Source organism: Phyllobates terribilis, unplaced genomic scaffold, assembly GCF_046119375.1.
Source record: "Phyllobates terribilis strain yellow unplaced genomic scaffold, ASM4611937v1 Scaffold_25__1_contigs__length_18738178, whole genome shotgun sequence".
In the NCBI taxonomy this organism is placed as follows: domain Eukaryota; kingdom Metazoa; phylum Chordata; class Amphibia; order Anura; family Dendrobatidae; genus Phyllobates; species Phyllobates terribilis.
Window position 1 is genome coordinate 9,370,309 of NW_027362785.1, and position 24,439 is coordinate 9,394,747.

General features: G+C 49.7%; 1 protein-coding gene across 6 annotated transcripts in view; it reads left to right on the top strand.

Annotated features, from left to right (window-relative positions):
• The window catches only part of LOC141176359 (ABC-type organic anion transporter ABCA8-like), a 218,629-nt gene extending 201,056 nt beyond the window's left edge, over positions 1-17,573 (top strand). For all 6 annotated transcript variants that reach the window (XM_073660306.1, XM_073660307.1, XM_073660304.1 and 3 more), the window contains 10 exons: positions 7,735-7,855; positions 8,180-8,271; positions 14,443-14,600; positions 14,688-14,763; positions 14,955-15,049; positions 15,175-15,294; positions 16,230-16,370; positions 16,445-16,524; positions 16,606-16,661; positions 17,169-17,573. In XM_073660306.1, the coding sequence (XP_073516407.1) occupies positions 7,735-7,855; positions 8,180-8,271; positions 14,443-14,600; positions 14,688-14,763; positions 14,955-15,049; positions 15,175-15,294; positions 16,230-16,370; positions 16,445-16,524; positions 16,606-16,661; positions 17,169-17,261 (1,032 nt within the window). In that variant the 3' untranslated portion in view covers positions 17,262-17,573. The remainder of the gene's footprint in view (positions 1-7,734; positions 7,856-8,179; positions 8,272-14,442; positions 14,601-14,687; positions 14,764-14,954; positions 15,050-15,174; positions 15,295-16,229; positions 16,371-16,444; positions 16,525-16,605; positions 16,662-17,168) is intronic.
• Positions 17,574-24,439: the final 6,866 nt, after the last annotated feature.

The window sequence follows — 24,439 nt, forward strand, 5'->3', positions numbered from 1 at the left end:
ATAACAGAACCGACCACACAGACATATAACAGAACCAACCACACAGACATATAACAGAACCAACCACACAGACATATAACAGAACCAACCACACAGACATATAACAGAACCAACCACACAGACATATAACAGAACCCGCCACACAGACATATAACAGAACCAACCACACAGACATATAACAGAACCGACCACACAGACATATAACAGAACCAACCACACAGACATATAACAGAACCAACCACACAGACATATAACAGAACCAACCACACAGACATATAACAGAACCAACCACACAGACATATAACAGAACCAACCACACAGACATATAACAGAACCAACCACACAGACATATAACAGAACCCACCACACAGACATATAACAGAACCGACCACACAGACATATAACAGAACCAACCACACAGACATATAACAGAACCGACCACACAGACATATAACAGAACCGACCACACAGACATATAACAGAACCAACCACACAGACATATAACAGAACCAACCACACAGACATATAACAGAACCGACCACACAGACATATAACAGAACCAACCACACAGACATATAACAGAACCAACCACACAGACATATAACAGAACCAACCACACAGACATATAACAGAACCCACCACACAGACATATAACAGAACCAACCACACAGACATATAACAGAACCAACCACACAGACATATAACAGAACCGACCACACAGACATATAACAGAACCCACCACACAGACATATAACAGAACCAACCACACAGACATATAACAGAACCAACCACACAGACATATAACAGAACCAACCACACAGACATATAACAGAACCCACCACACAGACATATAACAGAACCGACCACACAGACATATAACAGAACCGACCACACAGACATATAACAGAACCGACCACACAGACATATAACAGAACCAACCACACAGACATATAACAGAACCAACCACACAGACATATAACAGAACCGACCACACAGACATATAACAGAACCAACCACACAGACATATAACAGAACCCACCACACAGACATATAACAGAACCCACCACACAGACATATAACAGAACCAACCACACAGACATATAACAGAACCAACCACACAGACATATAACAGAACCCACCACACAGACATATAACAGAACCAACCACACAGACATATAACAGAACCAACCACACAGACATATAACAGAACCCACCACACAGACATATAACAGAACCGACCACACAGACATATAACAGAACCGACCACACAGACATATAACAGAACCGACCACACAGACATATAACAGAACCAACCACACAGACATATAACAGAACCGACCACACAGACATATAACAGAACCAACCACACAGACATATAACAGAACCCACCACACAGACATATAACAGAACCGACCACACAGACATATAACAGAACCAACCACACAGACATATAACAGAACCGACCACACAGACCTATAACAGAACCCACCACACAGAGATATAACAGAACCGACCACACAGACATATAACAGAACCCACCACACAGACATATAACAGAACCAACCACACAGACATATAACAGAACCAACCACACAGACATATAACAGAACCAACCACACAGACATATAACAGAACCGACCACACAGACATATAACAGAACCGACCACACAGACATATAACAGAACCGAGCACACAGACATATAACAGAACCAACCACACAGACATATAACAGAACCCACCACACAGACATATAACAGAACCAACCACACAGACATATAACAGAACCCACCACACAGACATATAACAGAACCAACCACACAGACATATAACAGAACCCACCACACAGACATATAACAGAACCAACCACACAGACATATAACAGAACCGACCACACAGACATATAACAGAACCGACCACACAGACATATAACAGAACCAACCACACAGACATATAACAGAACCAACCACACAGACATATAACAGAACCCACCACACAGACATATAACAGAACCGACCACACAGACATATAACAGAACCGACCACACAGACATATAACAGAACCCACCACACAGACATATAACAGAACCAACCACACAGACATATAACAGAACCAACCACACAGACATATAACAGAACCAACCACACAGACATATAACAGAACCAACCACACAGACATATAACAGAACCAACCACACAGACATATAACAGAACCCACCACACAGACATATAACAGAACCAACCACACAGACATATAACAGAACCAACCACACAGACATATAACAGAACCAACCACACAGACATATAACAGAACCCACCACACAGACATATAACAGAACCCACCACACAGACATATAACAGAACCAACCACACAGACATATAACAGAACCAACCACACAGACATATAACAGAACCCACCACACAGACATATAACAGAACCCACCACACAGACATATAACAGAACCAACCACACAGACATATAACAGAACCAACCACACAGACATATAATAGAACCAACCACACAGACATATAACAGAACCCACCACACAGACATATAACAGAACCGACCACACAGACATATAACAGAACCCACCACACAGACATATAACAGAACCAACCACACAGACATATAACAGAACCGACCACACAGACATATAACAGAACCGACCACACAGACATATAACAGAACCGACCACACAGACATATAACAGAACCGACCACACAGACATATAACAGAACCGACCACACAGACATATAACAGAACCCACCACACAGACATATAACAGAACCAACCACACAGACATATAACAGAACCAACCACACAGACATATAACAGAACCAACCACACAGACATATAACAGAACCAACCACACAGACATATAACAGAACCGACCACACAGACATATAACAGAACCGACCACACAGACATATAACAGAACCCACCACACAGACATATAACAGAACCCACCACACAGACATATAACAGAACCAACCACACAGACATATAACAGAACCGACCACACAGACATATAACAGAACCAACCACACAGACATATAACAGAACCGACCACACAGACATATAACAGAACCGACCACACAGACATATAACAGAACCGACCACACAGACATATAACAGAACCGACCACACAGACATATAACAGAACCAACCACACAGACATATAACAGAACCAACCACACAGACATATAACAGAACCCACCACACAGACATATAACAGAACCAACCACACAGACATATAACAGAACCAACCACACAGACATATAACAGAACCAACCACACAGACATATAACAGAACCAACCACACAGACATATAACAGAACCAACCACACAGACATATAACAGAACCCACCACACAGACATATAACAGAACCAACCACACAGACATATAACAGAACCAACCACACAGACATATAACAGAACCCACCACACAGACATATAACAGAACCAACCACACAGACATATAACAGAACCAACCACACAGACATATAACAGAACCAACCACACAGACATATAACAGAACCAACCACACAGACATATAACAGAACCAACCACACAGACATATAACAGAACCACCACACAGACATATAACAGAACCAACCACACAGACATATAACAGAACCAACCACACAGACATATAACAGAACCAACCACACAGACATATAACAGAACCCACCACACAGACATATAACAGAACCAACCACACAGACATATAACAGAACCGACCACACAGACATATAACAGAACCGACCACACAGACATATAACAGAACCGACCACACAGACATATAACAGAACCGACCACACAGACATATAACAGAACCGACCACACAGACATATAACAGAAACCGACCACACAGACATATAACAGAACCGACCACACAGACATATAACAGAACCGACCACACAGACATATAACAGAACCGACCACACAGACATATAACAGAACCGACCACACAGACATATAACAGAACCGACCACACAGACATATAACAGAACCCACCACACAGACATATAACAGAACCAACCACACAGACATATAACAGAACCAACCACACAGACATATAACAGAACCGACCACACAGACATATAACAGAACCCACCACACAGACATATAACAGAACCGACCACACAGACATATAACAGAACCGACCACACAGACATATAACAGAACCCACCACACAGACATATAACAGAACCCACCACACAGACATATAACAGAACCCACCACACAGACATATAACAGAACCCACCACACAGACATATAACAGAACCAACCACACAGACATATAACAGAACCCACCACACAGACATATAACAGAACCCACCACACAGACATATAACAGAACCGACCACACAGACATATAACAGAACCGACCACACAGACATATAACAGAACCCACCACACAGACATATAACAGAACCAACCACACAGACATATAACAGAACCAACCACACAGACATATAACAGAACCCACCACACAGACATATAACAGAACCGACCACACAGACATATAACAGAACCAACCACACAGACATATAACAGAACCAACCACACAGACATATAACAGAACCAACCACACAGACATATAACAGAACCAACCACACAGACATATAACAGAACCAACCACACAGACATATAACAGAACCAACCACACAGACATATAACAGAACCAACCACACAGACATATAACAGAACCGACCACACAGACATATAACAGAACCCACCACACAGACATATAACAGAACCGACCACACAGACATATAACAGAACCGACCACACAGACATATAACAGAACCAACCACACAGACATATAACAGAACCGACCACACAGACATATAACAGAACCGACCACACAGACATATAACAGAACCAACCACACAGACATATAACAGAACCCACCACACAGACATATAACAGAACCGACCACACAGACATATAACAGAACCGACCACACAGACATATAACAGAACCCACCACACAGACATATAACAGAACCAACCACAGAGACATATAACAGAACCAACCACACAGACATATAACAGAACCCACCACACAGACATATAACAGAACCAACCACACAGACATATAACAGAACCGACCACACAGACATATAACAGAACCGACCACACAGACATATAACAGAACCGACCACACAGACATATAACAGAACCAACCACACAGACATATAACAGAACCCACCACACAGACATATAACAGAACCGACCACACAGACATATAACAGAACCGACCACACAGACATATAACAGAACCAACCACACAGACATATAACAGAACCAACCACACAGACATATAACAGAACCAACCACACAGACATATAACAGAACCGACCACACAGACATATAACAGAACCCACCACACAGACATATAACAGAACCGACCACACAGACATATAACAGAACCGACCACACAGACATATAACAGAACCAACCACACAGACATATAACAGAACCAACCACACAGACATATAACAGAACCAACCACACAGACATATAACAGAACCCACCACACAGACATATAACAGAACCAACCACACAGACATATAACAGAACCGACCACACAGACATATAACAGAACCGACCACACAGACATATAACAGAACCAACCACACAGACATATAACAGAACCCACCACACAGACATATAACAGAACCGACCACACAGACATATAACAGAACCGACCACACAGACATATAACAGAACCGACCACACAGACATATAACAGAACCCACCACACAGACATATAACAGAACCGACCACACAGACATATAACAGAACCGACCACACAGACATATAACAGAACCAACCACACAGACATATAACAGAACCAACCACACAGACATATAACAGAACCCACCACACAGACATATAACAGAACCAACCACACAGACATATAACAGAACCCACCACACAGACATATAACAGAACCCACCACACAGACATATAACAGAACCGACCACACAGACATATAACAGAACCAACCACACAGACATATAACAGAACCGACCACACAGACATATAACAGAACCAACCACACAGACATATAACAGAACCAACCACACAGACATATAACAGAACCCACCACACAGACATATAACAGAACCCACCACACAGACATATAACAGAACCAACCACACAGACATATAACAGAACCCACCACACAGACATATAACAGAACCCACCACACAGACATATAACAGAACCAACCACACAGACATATAACAGAACCCACCACACAGACATATAACAGAACCGACCACACAGACATATAACAGAACCGACCACACAGACATATAACAGAACCAACCACACAGACATATAACAGAACCGACCACACAGACATATAACAGAACCAACCACACAGACATATAACAGAACCAACCACACAGACATATAACAGAACCGACCACACAGACATATAACAGAACCAACCACACAGACATATAACAGAACCAACCACACAGACATATAACAGAACCAACCACACAGACATATAACAGAACCAACCACACAGACATATAACAGAACCAACCACACAGACATATAACAGAACCCACCACACAGACATATAACAGAACCGACCACACAGACATATAACAGAACCGACCACACAGACATATAACAGAACCAACCACACAGACATATAACAGAACCAACCACACAGACATATAACAGAACCGACCACACAGACATATAACAGAACCAACCACACAGACATATAACAGAACCAACCACACAGACATATAACAGAACCGACCACACAGACATATAACAGAACCGACCACACAGACATATAACAGAACCAACCACACAGACATATAACAGAACCAACCACACAGACATATAACAGAACCGACCACACAGACATATAACAGAACCGACCACACAGACATATAACAGAACCCACCACACAGACATATAACAGAACCAACCACACAGACATATAACAGAACCAACCACACAGACATATAACAGAACCAACCACACAGACATATAACAGAACCGACCACAGACATATAACAGAACCGACCACACAGACATATAACAGAACCGACCACACAGACATATAACAGAACCGACCACACAGACATATAACAGAACCCACCACACAGACATATAACAGAACCAACCACACAGACATATAACAGAACCAACCACACAGACATATAACAGAACCAACCACACAGACATATAACAGAACCCACCACACAGACATATAACAGAACCAACCACACAGACATATAACAGAACCGACCACACAGACATATAACAGAACCAACCACACAGACATATAACAGAACCAACCACACAGACATATAACAGAACCGACCACACAGACATATAACAGAACCAACCACACAGACATATAACAGAACCAACCACACAGACATATAACAGAACCCACCACACAGACATATAACAGAACCGACCACACAGACATATAACAGAACCCACCACACAGACATATAACAGAACCGACCACACAGACATATAACAGAACCAACCACACAGACATATAACAGAACCAACCACACAGACATATAACAGAACCAACCACACAGACATATAACAGAACCCACCACACAGACATATAACAGAACCGACCACACAGACATATAACAGAACCCACCACACAGACATATAACAGAACCCACCACACAGACTTATCCAGAATGATGTCTCTTTGACCCTGTCTCCGCAGAAGCCGACCATCATCGTTGACAGTCTGCGCAAAGAGTTTAAGGATAAAGCAGGAACTTTCACCTGTAGGAAAAGGAGAATGAAAGCTGCTGCCCGAGACGTCTCCTTCTGTGTCAAAAAGGGTGCGTGGACTTCTGGAAATAGTCGGCGAACTCCACCACGATGAGACTCACTGTAATCACAATGTGTCGGAGGCCGGTGAAGCTCAATAACGGCATCATGACACGTTCTTCAGCTTCTGATCTACCTTGTGTCTGATAGTTTGTTACAATGTGTGAGGGCAGGTAAATATAGGAGAGCGAGGTACAGGAGGGACGTGAACAGTCGCTCACCGAAAATCTCCTATATAGATACATTATAACCATGGACGAGCATCGAAGAGTAAGACTGAGTGTTGGACTCGGTACCAGACAATCCGCTCTGATTGGGTTTGCACTTTTTTCCAGGTGAAGTTCTCGGATTACTGGGGCCCAACGGAGCTGGAAAAACTACATCCGTATTAATGTTGGCCGGAGAACTGAAACCTACAGCTGGGGAGGTAAGGGGAATCCTGCTGATTTTCTGTTAGCGCTCAGGATCTTACTGTGATGACACAGCGTCAATCTGGCTACTGGTGCGAGGGTGAATTATTCTGAATTATGCCAGACTTATTGTTCCTTTGTTCAGTAGGTCAAGGGACATGCACCATTGTTTCATGTGAGACTGTCTGTTGACCTTTGTTGTTTGTTAATTTGTGGAATGTCTGCTGAGTATTGCATCAGCTCCCTACAACGCCTGGGCACGCTCCTGATGAGGCTCAGTATTGTGTGTGTCCTCCACGTGCCTGTATGACCTCCCTACAACGCCTGGGCATGCTTCTGATGAGGCTGAGTATTGCATCAGCTCCCTACAACGCCTGGGCATGCTCCTGATGAGGCTGAGTATTGTGTGTGGCCTCCACGTGCCTGTATGACCTCCCTACAACGCCTGGGCATGCTTCTGATGAGGCTGAGTATTGTGTATGGCCTCCACGTGCCTGTATGACCTCCCTACAATGCCTGGGCATGCTCCTGATGAGGCTGAGTATTGTGTGTGGCCTCCACGTGCCTGTATGACCTCCCTACAACGCCTGGGCATGCTCCTGATGAGGCTCAGTATTGTGTGCGGCCTCCACGTGCCTGTATGACCTCCCTACAACGCCTGGGCATACTCCTGATGAGGCTCAGTATTGTGTGTGGCCTCCACGTGCCTGTATGACCTCCCTACAACGCCTGGGCATGCTCCTGATGAGGCTCAGTATTGTGTGTGGCCTCCACGTGCCTGTATGACCTCCCTACAACGCCTGGGCATACTCCTGATGAGGCTGAGTATTGTGTGTGGCCTCCACGTGCCTGTATGACCTCTCTACAACGCCTGGGCATGCTCCTGATGAGGCTGAGTATTGTGTGTGGCCTCCACGTGCCTGTATGACCTCCCTACAATGCCTGGGCATGCTCCTGATGAGGCTCATTATTGTGTGTGGCCTCCACGTGCCTGTATGACCTCCCTACAATGCCTGGGCATGCTCCTGATGAGGCTCAGTATTGTGTGTGGCCTCCACTTGCCTGTATGACCTCCCTACAACGCCTGGGCATGCTCCTGATGAGGCTGAGTATTGTGTGCGGCCTCCACGTGCCTGTATAACCTCCCTACAATGCCTGGTCATGCTCCTGATGAGGCTGAGTATTGTGTGTGGCCTCCACGTGCCTGTATGACCTCCCTACAACGCCTGGGCATGCTCCTGATGAGGCTCAGTATTGTGTGTGGCCTCCACGTGCCTGTATGACCTCCCTACAACGCCTGGGCATGCTCCTGATGAGGCTGAGTATTGTGTGTGGCCTCCACGTGCCTGTATGACCTCCCTACAATGCCTGGGCATGCTCCTGATGAGGCTCATTATTGTGTGTGGCCTCCACGTGCCTGTATGACCTCCCTACAATGCCTGGGCATGCTCCTGATGAGGCTCAGTATTGTGTGTGGCCTCCACTTGCCTGTATGACCTCCCTACAACGCCTGGGCATGCTCCTGATGAGGCTGAGTATTGTGTGCGGCCTCCACGTGCCTGTATAACCTCCCTACAATGCCTGGTCATGCTCCTGATGAGGCTGAGTATTGTGTGTGGCCTCCACGTGCCTGTATGACCTCCCTACAACGCCTGGGCATGCTCCTGATGAGGCTCAGTATTGTGTGTGGCCTCCACGTGCCTGTATGACCTCCCTACAACGCCTGGGCATGCTCCTGATGAGGCTGAGTATTGTGTGTGGTCTCCACGTGCCTGTATGACCTCCCTACAACGCCTGGGCATACTCCTGATGAGGCTGAGTATTGTGTGTGGCCTCCACGTGCCTGTATGACCTCTCTACAACGCCTGGGCATGCTCCTGATGAGGCTCAGTATTGTGTGTGGCCTCCACGTGCCTGTATGACCTCCCTACAACGCCTGGGCATGCTCCTGATGAGGCTGAGTATTGTATGTGGCCTCCACGTGCCTGTATGACCTCCCTACAACGCCTGGGCATGCTCCTGATGAGGCTCAGTATTGTGTGTGGCCTCCACGTGCCTGTATGACCTCTCTACAACGCCTGGGCATGCTCCTGATGAGGCTGAGTATTGTGTGTGGCCTCCACGTGCCTGTATGACCTCCCTACAACGCCTGGGCATGCTCCTGATGAGGCTCAGTATTGTGTGTGGCCTCCACGTGCCTGTATGACCTCCCTACAACGCCTTGGCATGCTTCTGATGAGGCTGAGTATTGTGTATGGCCTCCACGTGCCTGTATGACCTCCCTACAATGCCTGGGCATGCTCCTGATGAGGCTGAGTATTGTGTGTGGCCTCCACGTGCCTGTATGACCTCCCTACAACGCCTGGGCATGCTCCTGATGAGGCTGAGTATTGTGTGTGGCCTCCACGTGCCTGTATGACCTCCCTACAACGCCTGGGCATGCTCCTGATGAGGCTGAGTATTGTGTGTGGCCTCCACGTGCCTGTATGACCTCCCTACAACGCCTGGGCATGCTCCTGATGAGGCTGAGTATTGTGTGTGGCCTCCACGAGACTGTATGACCTCCCTACAACGCCTGGGCATGCTCCTGATGAGGCTGAGTATTGTGTGTGGCCTCCACGTGCCTGTATGACCTCCCTACAACGCCTGGACATGCTCCTGATGAGGCTGAGTATTGTGTGTGGCCTCCACGTGCCTGTATGACCTCCCTACAACGCCTGGGCATGCTCCTGATGAGGCTGAGTATTGTGTGTGGCCTCCACGTGCCTGTATGACCTCCCTACAACGCCTGGACATGCTCCTGATGAGGCTGAGTATTGTGTGTGGCCTCCACGTGCCTGTATGACCTCCCTACAACGTCTGGGCATGCTCCTGATGAGGCTGAGTATTGTGTGTGGCCTCCACGCGCCTCTATGACCTCCCTACTACGCCTGGGCATGCTCCTGATGAGGCTGAGTATTGTGTGTGGCCTCCACGTGCCTGTATGACCTCCCTACAATGCATGGACATGCTCCTGATGAGGCTGAGTATTGTGTGTGGCCTCCACGTGCCTGTATGACCTCCCTACAATGCATGGACATGCTCCTGATGAGGCTGAGTATTGTGTATGGCCTCCACGTGCCTGTATGACCTTCCTACAACGCCTGGGCATGCTCCTGATGAGGCTCAGTATTGTGTGTGGCCTCCACGTGCCTGTATGACCTCCCTACAATGCCTGGGCATGCTCCTGATGAGGCTGAGTATTGTGTGTGGCCTCCACGTGCCTGTATGACCTCCCTACAACGCCTGGGCATGCTCCTGATGAGGCTGAGTATTGTGTGTGGCCTCCACGTGCCTGTATGACCTCCCTACAACGCCTGGGCATGCTCCTGATGAGGCTGAGTATTGTGTGTGGCCTCCACGTGCCTGTGTGACCTCCCTACAATGCCTGGGCATGCTCCTGATGAGGTTGAGTATTGTGTGTGGCCTCCGCGTGCCTGTATGACCTCCCTACAACGCCTGGGCATGCTCCTGATGAGGCTGAGTATTGTGTGTGGCCTCCACGTGCCTGTATGACCTCCCTACAATGCCTGGGCATGCTCCTGATGAGGCTGAGTATTGTGTGTGGCCTCCACGTGCCTGTATGACCTCCCTACAATGCCTGGGCATGCTCCTGATGAGGTTGTGGCCTCCACGTGCCTGTATGACCTCCCTACAAAGCCTGGGCATGCTCCAAATGAGGTTGTGGCCTCCACGTGGCTGTATGACCTCCTTACAACGCCTGGGCATGCTACTGATGAGGCTGAGTATTGCGTGTGGCCTCCACGTGCCTGTATGACCTCCCTACAATGCCTGGGCATGCTCCAAATGAGGTTGTGGCCTCCACGTGGCTGTATGACCTCCTTACAACGCCTGGGCATGCTACTGATGAGGCTGAGTATTGTGTGTGGCCTCCACGTGCCTGTATGACCTCCCTACAATGCCTGGGCATGCTCCTGATGAGGTTGTGGCCTCCACGTGCCTGTATGACCTCCCTACAAAGCCTGGGCATGCTACTGATGAGGTTGTGGCCTCCACGTGGCTGTATGACCTCCCTACAACGCCTGGGCATGCTCCTGATGAGGCTGAGTATAATGTGTGGCCTCCACGTGCCTGTATGACCTCCCTACAACGCCTGGGCATGCTACTGATGAGGTTGCGGATGGTCTCCTGTGGGATCTCCTCCCAGGCCTGGACTAAAGCATCCGCCAACTCCTGGACAGTCTGTGGTGCAACGTGACGTTGGTGGATGGAGCGAGACATGATGTCCCAGATGTGCTCAGTCGGATTCAGGTCTGGGGAACGGGCGGCCAGTCCATAGCTTCAATGCCTTCATCTTGCAGGAACTGCTGACACACTCCAGCCACATGAGGTCTGGCATTGTCCTGCATTAGGAGGAACCCAGGGCCAACCGCACCAGCATATGGTCTCACAAGGGGTCTGAGGATCTCATCTCGGTACCTAATGTCAGTCAGGCTACCTCTGGCGAGCACATGGAGGGCTGTGGGGCCCTCCAAAGAAATGCCACCCCACACCATTACTGACCCACTGCCAAACCGGTCATGCTGAAGGATGTTGCAGGCAGCAGATTGCTGTCCACGGCGTCTCCAGACTCTGTCACGTCTGTCACATGTGCTCAGTGTGAACCTGCTTTCATCTGTAAAGAGCACAGGGCGCCAGTGGCCACTTTGCCAATCCTGATGTTCTGTGGCAAATGCCAAGCGTCCTGCACGGTGTTGGGCTGTGAGCACAACCCCCATCTGTGGACGTCGGGCCTCATACCACCCTCATGGAGTCAGTTTCTAACCGTTTGTGCAGACGCATGCACATTTGTGGCCTGCTGGAGGTCATTTTGCAGGGCTCTGGCAGTGCTCCTCCTGTTCCTCCTTGCACAAAGGCAGAGGTAGCGGTCCTGCTGCTGGGTTGTTGCCCTCCTACGGCCCCCTCCACGTCTCCTGGTGTACTGGCCTGTCTCCTGGTCGCGCCTCCAGCCTCAGGACACTACGCTGACAGACACAGCTACCCTTCTTGCCACAGCTCGCATTGATGTGCCATCCTGGATGAGCTGCACTACCTGAGCAACTTCTGTGGGTTGTACTGTAGACACCGCCTCATGCTACTGTAGGGGTGAGAGCAATGGAAAAAATGAACAGCAAATTGGAATAACAATGAGAAACAGTTTCAGTGACTAACGGTACAGTCCTTTGATGCACCCAGTGTTGGGAGTCACCACGTGAGTTCTCTTTGTATGGCCCTAGCGGGGTCACCGGTTCTTCCCGCTAGGCCACAAGTCTCTTCTGTATAAAGTCCATCAGATCCCATTTAGCCTCCCACGCACCAAATGGCCCCCTCCCAACCTGAAATCCTAATCCCAACTGTCCCCGGTACCGTGAGTGGGAATTGGAAGTGACAGCCCTGTTCACTTGCGCAATTCCTCCGCTGTTGCTGGCGCGTCTCTCCTGTCACAGTCCTCTCTCAGCTCTTCTCAGTTTGACCATCGATGGTAGTCTCTCAGGCTTGAGGTAAAGGGATCCAGACCTCGGCTCTTGACAGGTTGCGTTGGGTCGCGGGAACTTACTCTGTGTGGGGCGCAGGTCCTGACTCTGGGCCAGACGTGCAGGGCTCAGGGCGCTTCTGTGAGGAGTCCAGAACTTCTGACTCTGATGCTGCCAGGCCTCTGGCTGGGGCCTAGTGCGCTGGGATCTGCAGCCCCTCTGGAGCAAGTCTGCTCCACTCTGCAGCCTGGCGCCAAATCTCTCTGTGTCTTGGACTTTTATATCCAGAAAATCCTTCCTGGAGGTCACCTGATCAGGTTCGGAATCTGAATTTGTTCCCCCCTTCAACTCTTCTAGCATAACTTGGTTCCGCTCTATTTAGTCTGGCCAGCAGATGGCAACCTTTCCTCATCTCTGGCACATCCTGCAAGACTCCTCCATTGAACTCTACTACACCCTCACCCTGCGTTGGGGAGGAAAGAGTTCAGTGGGATGATCCCTGGTCCATGTGGTCTTTCTAAAAACAGTCAGACCAGTGGGACGAGAGCACCCACTGACCCTCGTGTCTCCACACTGTTCAACATGGAGTGCCCAGAACTTAGAGATTGTGACTGCAGCTTTGGCTGTGAATGCAGTAAATAAGGGAATGTCGTCTATGCACTGTGCCCCCTACAGGTGGTCCTGTGCAGTGGAGCTGATGACAGCGCAGCCTTCATGGGTTACTGCCCGCAGTTTAGCCCTCTGTGGCCAACTCTCACGGTGAAGGAGCATCTGGAGGTCTACGCCGCGGTGAAGGGCATGAAGAAAAACGACGCAAATGAAGCCATAAAGCGGTAAACAGACAACTGCTGCAAAAAAAAAATAAAGCATGTCAGCGCCGTAGTTATTACAAGTTTGTCAATTTTGTCTTTCATCTTCAGGGTGTCGGACGCTCTGGAACTGAAGCAACATCTAAATAAGCCGGCGAAGAAGTTGTCAGCGGGTGTGTCCAGAAAAGTATGTGCCCCCCCCCCCCCCCCCACAGTGCAGGCCCTGAAAATGTGCCCGCCTGCACCATGTGCCGGATTATCAGATTCATCAGTGATGATATACGGGGAGGGGGTCTCTGCTGGATTATCAGGGTCTGCAGACCACAAAGGGATGGTGGACCAAGAAGTAACGCCCCATCTTCTGTATTTGCCCGGTAGGTTTGCTTTGCCATCAGCATGCTGGGCAACCCGACCATCGCCCTCCTGGATGAACCTTCCACCGGTCTGGATCCTAAGGGGCAGCAGAGACTGTGGTGAGTCGTCCGGGCGGCCCATAAACATCTCTAGGTCCTATAGTCCGGCACCTCCGGACCACACCATACAACCAGAACCAGCCCGGTCCAGTCTCCGTATAGTAGACCCTTCTTCTGTATTACAGGAGAGCCCTCCGAGCAGCTTTCCGGAACAAGGAGAGAGGCGCCATCCTGACCACGCACTACATGGAGGAGGCGGAGGCCGTGTGTGACCACGTCGCCATTATGGTGTCTGGGAAGCTCAGGTGACCGCGGCTTATAACAGGGGGCAGGGTGGTCTTATCTACTAGATAAAACTCAGCTGAACCCACTGATTTCCCAAGACCGGGGACTTTTCCTGAATGTGATTTCTCCCTGATTGGACATATCTCGATTCGACATACCCCACCCTGGTTCTCAATGGTGATTTTGGCTTATACCCCTCTCCATGTATATGGAAGAATTGGCGGCCAGTTGGGCACTTTTAGATTGGGGGTCTTATTAACCCCCTTATGCTATATGATGTCGATATCCGCCACGAGCCCCACATATATTTGGCATCACTGCATCCATAATAACCCATAGTATTAAACTATTTCATTATATATTGAGACCGGTGAACAGAGCAGAAAAAAAATAAATAGATGAAAATTTTTTACAAAAATTGCTGTTTTTTTGTTCATCGCATCCAATGATCCAAAAGTCCTAACTATCCCATAATGGTATCAATAAAAAAAAAAACGACAACCTGTTACGCCAAAACGAGTCCTCACACAGAAACATAGAAATATTTTTCTCTACGAATATGACGACTAAAAAAAAATAAAAAAATAATTTTAGAAATGTTAAAAAACCCCAAAAAAACATAGAAATGCAGTTTCCTCAGGATTGTACCGACCTGAAGAAGAAAGGAAATATTAGAATTTTAGAGAATAATGTTTGTGGGAAATGTTTAGAATTTCAGTTTTTCTTTGTTTCATCTTCCAAAAATTTCAATAAAAATTGTTCAAAAATTGTTCAAAAATTGTTCAAAAATGCCAGGGAAATCTTTCTCCTTCACACCACAGCTCCGAAGGTGAAAAAATATTAAATGTACAGAGTGTGTACACTAAATGGTGCCACTGACAAGTACAACTCCCCCATAAATCCTTATATGGGTAGAGGATGCCCCCCATTCTTTACACTGCTGTCTGACCCCCAGATGCATCGGATCCATCCAGCAGCTGAAGAGTAAGTTTGGTAAAGGTTACCTCCTGGAGATGAAGGTGAAGGATTCCCAGCGGGTGGATGAGATCCACCAGGAGATCAGCCGCATCTTCCCGCAGGCGGACAGACAGGACAGGTAACGAGGGCACACACGCACCGTCCTGGTGGATCACATCAGGGCGGAGGACAACGTGTATGTCATCTTCACAGGTTCTCCTCGCTGCTGTGCTACAAGATCCCTATGGACAATGTGCAGTCCTTATCTCAGGCTTTCACTCAGCTGGAGAAAGGTAAGAGCAGGAAGTGTTGTCATAGGGACACCGATGTTCTCGAGTCTAGAACTGATTATTGTCCTCTTCTCCCATATGCAGCAAAGCGCATCTATGACATTGAGGAGTACAGCTTCTCCCAGCCCACCCTGGAGCAGGTACCCTACACATCTTTACTGCTCATTCTATGGGATCCGTCTATTGTGCGAACGATCTGGATAACCCTGATCAGAAGATCAAAGTGGACAGCCCCTTTAAGGAGGACTTGTCACATGACATAAATATGTGGCTTCTCTACCTGGTGTAAACGCCGCTGTTCTCCTGAATCCGGCGCTGTTTTTCTTTTGTTCCTGCTCCTCTCCGTTCCTGAGATATGACCTCCTCTTTTCTGTATGGAAATCTGAGCTTCTTGACAAAGGGGGTGTGTTTCCAAGAACCCGCCCACAGGGACCACGCCCACAGTGCTAAGAAGAAGAGATTTATATCCAGGGAAGAGGAGGCCGTATCTCAGGAACGGAGAGGAGCAGGAACAAAAGAAAAACAGCGCCGGACTCAGGAGAACAACGGCATTTACACCAGGTAAGAAAACTACATATTTATGGCAAATGACAGCTCCCCTTTAAGTTACAGGTCATTGTTATATTTTATTCCTTCTGTTTTTTCAGGTTTTCTTGGACTTGGCCAAAGAGCAGGAGAGGGACGACTTTGATCAGGACGCCATGTTCAAATGGAGACCCCTGAAGTCTGAGAGCGTTTAACGAGCTGTCAGTACATGCTGGGACTTCTAGTGCCACCACAGCTGAATGTCCGCAGGGTGGAGGAGGGGGTCAACTGAGCCATAAATACCATGAGGGGCAAGTGAAGGGTTAATCCGAGACGGTGTTACCCATCGTGTCCGCTCATCCCAGGAGTGTGATATTCTATATAGCAGATAACGTGTATCACCGACTGTTACATTGTATCTTCCCATTAACCCTTCATGTATATGACGATACGAGCGTAAACTCTCTTTTTATGAATTTTTAATGACGATTTTGTTTATTTTCTATATTAAAAAACTAATTATGAAATGTTTATATCCAGAGACTGAAATCACGTCCTGCCCTACAGCTGAGGCATTGTTACAATGTATCAGTCTAGATAATTATTACCTTTCCACCTCATACTGATCTGTTTTACCTGCCTGATACATTGCAACAAACCGAGGACCCATCCTGACTGACAGCTGAGGGTTCGTCACAGTGTATATACCAGGAAGGAGCCCAGGATGGGGGGACATCACTACATAATGGGGGAAGAGGGAGAAACTCGTATGTCCTTATAGGATTTAGAAAGCTACAAGGGCCCATATACTGTTACAGTGGATTACAGCAGATGAGTCTATGAAAATGAACAAATGAAAGTCAGACATTGCTTTTCTGCTTCCACAGAACTTTTAATAAAATTAAACTCCTGAAATCGGCCTGGACAGAAATGATGGGACCCCCTGAAAATAATGTGACAAAAGGGACATGTTAAATCAAGTTGTGTCCACTAATTAGCATCACAGGGGTCTACAATCTTGTAATCAGTCAGTGGGCCTGTATATAGGGCTACAGATACTCACTGTGCTGTTTAGTGACATGGTGTGTACCACACTCAACATGGACCAGAGGAAGGAGAGGAAAGAGTTGTCTCAGGCGATTAGAAAGAAAATTATAGACAAGCATGTTAAAAGTAAAGGTTATACGACCATCTCCAAGAAGCTTGATGTTCCTGTGGCTACAGTTGCACATATTGTTTAGAAATGTAAGATCCATGGGACTGTAGCCATCCTCAATGGACGTGGCCGCGGGAGGAAAATTCATGACAAATCAAAGACACGGATAATATGAATGGTAACAAAAGAGCCCAGGATAACTTCTAAAGAGATTAAAGCTCAAGGAACATCAGTGTCAGATCGCACCATCCGTCATTGTTTGATCCAAAGTGCATTTCATGGGAGACGACCAAGGAGAACACCATTGTTGAATAAAAATCATAAAAAAGCCAGACTGGAATTTGTCAAACTACATGTTGACAAGCCAAAAAGCTTTTGGGAGAATGTCTTATGGACAGATGAGACAAAAATGGAAGTTTTTGGCAAGGCACATCAGCTCTATGTTCACAGACGGAAAAATGAAGCATATCAAGAAAAGAACACTGTCCCTACTGTGAAACATGGTGGAGGCTCTGTTATGTTCTGGGGTTGCTTTGCTGCTTCTGGCACAGGGTGTCTTGAATCTGTGCAGGGTACAATGAAATCTCAAGACAAGAGAGAAATGTGCTGCCCAGTGTCAGAAAGCTTGGTCTCATGGGTCTAGCAACAGGATAATGACCCAAAACACACAGCTAAAAACACCCAAGAATGGCTAAGAGGAAAACATTGGACTATTCTGAAGTGGCTTCTATGAGCCCTGACCTAAATCCTATTGAGCATCTTTGGAAAGAGCTGAAACATGGCGTCTGGAAAAGGCAACCTTCAACCACGAGACAACTGGAGCAGTTTGCTCATGAGGAGTCTCCAAAATACCTGTCGAGAGGCGCAGAAGTCTCATTGACAGTTACAGGAATCGTCTAATTGCAGTGATCGCCTCAAAAGGTCGTTCAGCAAAATATTAAGTTAAGAAGAAGAAGAACCATCATTTCTGTCCGGGCCGATTTCATGAGTTTAATTTTATAAAATATTCTGTGGAAGCAGAAAAGCAATGTCTGACTTTCATTTCTTCATTTTCAGAGATTTTTAATTTATTATTACTTTTGACGGATACAAGTTATTTCTGTGACCATTGTGGGTTTTTCTTTCATTAAACGAGGGGTACCAACAATTTTGACCACGTGTGTAGAAGCTGTGAGAAAGGCCGATCTAGTAAGTAGAGTTGAACTCAAAAAATGCCCCCCCGACGTACCATGTGGCCAAGGATGAAGGCCCCTGTAGACTGGTGCCAATGCCGTCGCTAGCTCTTCGTCCTGCTGACACCATGTCCGATTCCAGCCACAATCCTGAAGAAGACACTAATACCTCGTGAAGACATATTTCTCAATCTCTTGCACTTTTGAACCTTAAATCAAGAAAAGAACACTGTCCCTACTGTGAAACATGGTGGAGGCTCTGTTTTGTTCTGGGGCTGCTTTGCTGTATCTGGCACAGGGTGTCTTGAATCTGTGCAGGGTACAATGAAATCTCAAGACTATCAAGGGACTCTAGAGAGAAATGTACTAAAGAAGGGGGAAAAAAATCATAATATAATGAAATGGTTAAATAATGCAACTCAGCCATTGTTATCCAAGTTTTGTTCTTGCAAAAATATAGATAATTTTTTTTTTTTTTAGATTTTACTGCTTTCAACCCCTTCCCAATGTGTGACATAAAAGTATCTGGGGTGCATGGAGCAAGCTCAGGAGCTGTGTTACACAGCCAGCATCTGCCTCTAACAGCCTGTTTGTCAGAGAAAAGGATTTCCTTCCATACTTGTCTCAAGACGGTGCTCTACTGCAGTGGTCCCCAACCTTTTTTGCACCAGGGACCGGCTTGAAGCAAGATCATTTTTCCATGGCCCAGCAAGGAGGGGGTGGGGTGGGCGGGGCTTTGGTCATATGGGGGCGGGGTAATGGAGGGATTTGGAGTTTAGTGCATACTTATCATATAGTGTAGACCAGGTCCCCGCCAGGAGCTATGCCAGGAGCCCCACATAATGTGCTGTGCCAGGAGCCGCATCACTGAGGCCCCATCACGCCCTGCAGCAGGACAGGGCAGCTGTCCTGACAGCTGCTGTTCAGCTGCATTTACTTCATCCCAGGGGCGGACACAGACTGTAGTGGGCCCCTGTGCAAGAAATTTTTGGGGGCCCCCCCGCCCTTCATAAGGCAACAACGTTATGTAAACATAACCCCCCCATGTGCATCTCTCACCCCCCCATGTGCAGCTCACCCCCGTGCATCTCTCATCCCCCTCCGTGCATCTCTCATCCCCCCCGTGCATCTCTCATCCCCCCCCGTGCATCTCTCATCCCCCTCCGTGCATCTCTCATCCCCCCCCGTGCATCTCTCATCCCCCTTCGTGCATCTCTCATCCCCCTCCGTGCATCTCTCATCCCCTCCGTGCATCTCTCATCCACCCCGTGCATCTCTCATCCACCCCCCGTGCATCTCTCATCCCCCCGTGCATCTCTCATCCCCCCGTGCATCTCTCATCCCCCTCCGTGCATCTCTCATCCCCCCCGTGCATCTCTCATCCACCCCCCGTGCATCTCTCATCCCCCCGTGCATCTCTCATCCCCTCCGTGCATCTCTCATCCCCTCCGTGCATCTCTCATCCCCTCCGTGCATCTCTCATCCACCCCGTGCATCTCTCATCCCCCCGTGCATCTCTCATCCCCCCGTGCATCTCTCATCCCCCTCCGTGCATCTCTCATCCCCCCCGTGCATCTCTCATCCCCCCCGTGCATCTCTCATCCACCCCCCGTGCATCTCTCATCCACCCCCCGTGCATCTCTCATCCCCCTCCGTGCATCTCTCATCCCCTCCGTGCATCTCTCATCCCCCCCGTGCATCTCTCACCCCCCCGTGCATCTCTCATCCACCCCCCGTGCATCTCTCACCCCCCCGTGCATCTCTCATCCCCTCCGTGCATCTCTCATCCCCTCCGTGCATCTCTCATCCCCTCCGTGCATCTCTCATCCCCTCCGTGCATCTCTCACCCCCCCGTGCATCTCTCATCCACCCCCGTGCATCTCTCATCCCCCTCCGTGCATCTCTCATCCACCCCCCCGTGCATCTCTCATCCCCTCCGTGCATCTCTCATCCACCCCCCGTGCATCTCTCACCCCCCCATGCATCTCTCACCCCCCCATGTGCAGCTCACCCCCGTGCATCTCTCATCCCCCTCCGTGCATCTCTCATCCCCCTCCGTGCATCTCTCATCCACCCCCCCGTGCATCTCTCATCCCCTCCGTGCATCTCTCATCCACCCCCCGTGCATCTCTCATCCACCCCCCGTGCATCTCTCATCCCCTCCGTGCATCTCTCATCCACCCCCCGTGCATCTCTCATCCACCCCCCGTGCATCTCTCATCCACCCCCCGTGCATCTCTCATCCCCTCCGTGCATCTCTCACCCCCCCCGTGCATCTCTCATCCACCCCCCATGCATCTCTCATCCCCTCCGTGCATCTCTCATCCCCTCCGTGCATCTCTCACCCCCCCCGTGCATCTCTCATCCCCCTCCGTGCATCTCTCATCCCCCCCGTGCATCTCTCATCCCCTCCGTGCATCTCTCATCCCCTCCGTGCATCTCTCACCCCCCCGTGCATCTCTCATCCCCCCCGTGCATCTCTCACCCCCCCGTGCATCTCTCACCCCCCCGTGCATCTCTCATCCCCCCGTGCATCTCTCATCCCCCCCGTGCATCTCTCATCCACCCCCCGTGCATCTCTCATCCCCTCCGTGCATCTCTCATCCCCTCCGTGCATCTCTCATCCCCTCCGTGCATCTCTCACCCCCCCGTGCATCTCTCATCCACCCCCCGTGCATCTCTCACCCCCCCGTGCATCTCTCATCCACCCCCCGTGCATCTCTCATCCCCCCGTGCATCTCTCATCCACCCCCCATGCATCTCTCATCCCCTCCGTGCATCTCTCATCCCCTCCGTGCATCTCTCATCCCCTCCGTGCATCTCTCATCCACCCCCCATGCATCTCTCATCCCCTCCGTGCATCTCTCATCCCCTCCGTGCATCTCTCACCCCCCCCGTGCATCTCTCATCCACCCCCCATGCATCTCTCATCCCCTCCGTGCATCTCTCATCCCCTCCGTGCATCTCTCATCCCCTCCGTGCATCTCTCATCCCCCCATGCATCTCTCACCCCCCGTGCATCTCTCATCCCCTCCGTGCATCTCTCATCCCCTCCGTGCATCTCTCACCCCCCCCGTGCATCTCTCATCCACCCCCCATGCATCTCTCATCCCCTCCGTGCATCTCTCATCCCCCTCCGTGCATCTCTCATCCACCCCCCGTGCATCTCTCATCCCCCTCCGTGCATCTCTCACCCCCCCGTGCATCTCTCACCCCCCCCGTGCATCTCTCATCCACCCCCCATGCATCTCTCATCCCCCCCGTGCATCTCTCATCCCCTCCGTGCATCTCTCATCCCCTCCGTGCATCTCTCACCCCCCCGTGCATCTCTCATCCCCCCCGTGCATCTCTCACCCCCCCCGTGCATCTCTCACCCCCCCGTGCATCTCTCATCCCCCCGTGCATCTCTCATCCCCCCCGTGCATCTCTCATCCACCCCCCGTGCATCTCTCATCCCCTCCGTGCATCTCTCATCCCCTCCGTGCATCTCTCATCCCCTCCGTGCATCTCTCACCCCCCCGTGCATCTCTCATCCACCCCCCGTGCATCTCTCACCCCCCCGTGCATCTCTCACCCCCCCGTGCATCTCTCACCCCCCGTGCATCTCTCATCCCCTCCGTGCATCTCTCATCCCCCCCGTGCATCTCTCACCCCCCGTGCATCTCTCATCACCCCCCATGTGCATCTCTCATCCCCCCGTGCATCTCTCATCCCCCCCGTGCATCTCTCATCCCCTCCGTGCATCTCTCATCCCCCCGTGCATCTCTCATCCCCCTCCGTGCATCTCTCATCCCCCTCCGTGCATCTCTCATCCCCCCCGTGCATCTCTCACACCCCCGTGCATCTCTCATCCCCTCCGTGCATCTCTCATCCCCCCGTGCATCTCTCATCCCCCCCGTGCATCTCTCATCTCTCCCCTCCCTCCCATGTGGATCTCTCATCTCTCCCCTCCCCCCCATGTGCATCTCTCATCTCTCCCCTCCCCCCATGTGCATCTCTCATCTCTCCCCTCCCCCATGTGCATCTCTCATCTCTCCCCTCCCCCCCATGTGCATCTCTCATCTCTCCCCTCCCCCATGTGCATCTCTCATCTCTCCCCTCCCCCCCATGTGCATCTCTCATCTCTCCCCTCCCCCCATGTGCATCTCTCATCTCTCCCCTCCCCCATGTGCATCTCTCATCTCTCCCCTCCCCCCCATGTGGATCTCTCATCTCTCCCCTCCCCCATATGCATCTCTCATCTCTCCCCTCTCCCCCATGTGCATCTCTCATCTCTCCCCTCCCCCCATGTGCATCTCTCATCTCTCCCCTCCCCCATGTGGATCTCTCATCTCTCCCCTCCCCCATGTGCATCTCTCATCTCTCCCCTCCCCCATGTGCATCTCTCATCTCTCCCCTCCCCCCCATGTGCATCTCTCATCTCTCCCCTCCCCCCATGTGGATCTCTCATCTCTCCCCTCCCCCATGTGCATCTCTCATCTCTCCCCTCCCCCCCATGTGGATCTCTCATCTCTCCCCTCCCCCATGTGCATCTCTCATCTCTCCCCTCCCCCATGTGCATCTCCCATTCCCCCCACTCCTAGTTAATTGTATTTAAAAAAAAAATAAAACTTGTTATACTTACCCCCATGCGATCCCTGCAGAATCCTGGCGCTCGTCCAAATCGCTGACACCAGGTTCTCCTGACTTCCGGCCATGTGACGGCGCCGTCACATGACCGGAAGTCAGGGGAATCATGAAGGTGCTGCCGCAGCAGCGCAGCGCTAAGATGTCCCGGACCCGGCGCTTAGCATGCGGCCGGGGGCCCCATGAGGAGAGAGACGCACAAGAGGGGGACTCCGAGGGGGCTCCTACCGGCCGGGCCCCATACTGGAGTCAGGGCAGTCATGCCCTGATGGCAGCCCTGCTGGAGGCTGGAGGGGCCCCCTCTCCCCGCGGACCGGCTGAAAAACCCCAACGGCCCGGTCCTGGTCCGCGGACCGGCGGTTGGGGACCTCTGCTCTAGTGTATTGAAGAGATGTTCCTGTGTTGATGGAAAAATGTTACATTTAGTACAATGTTAGCG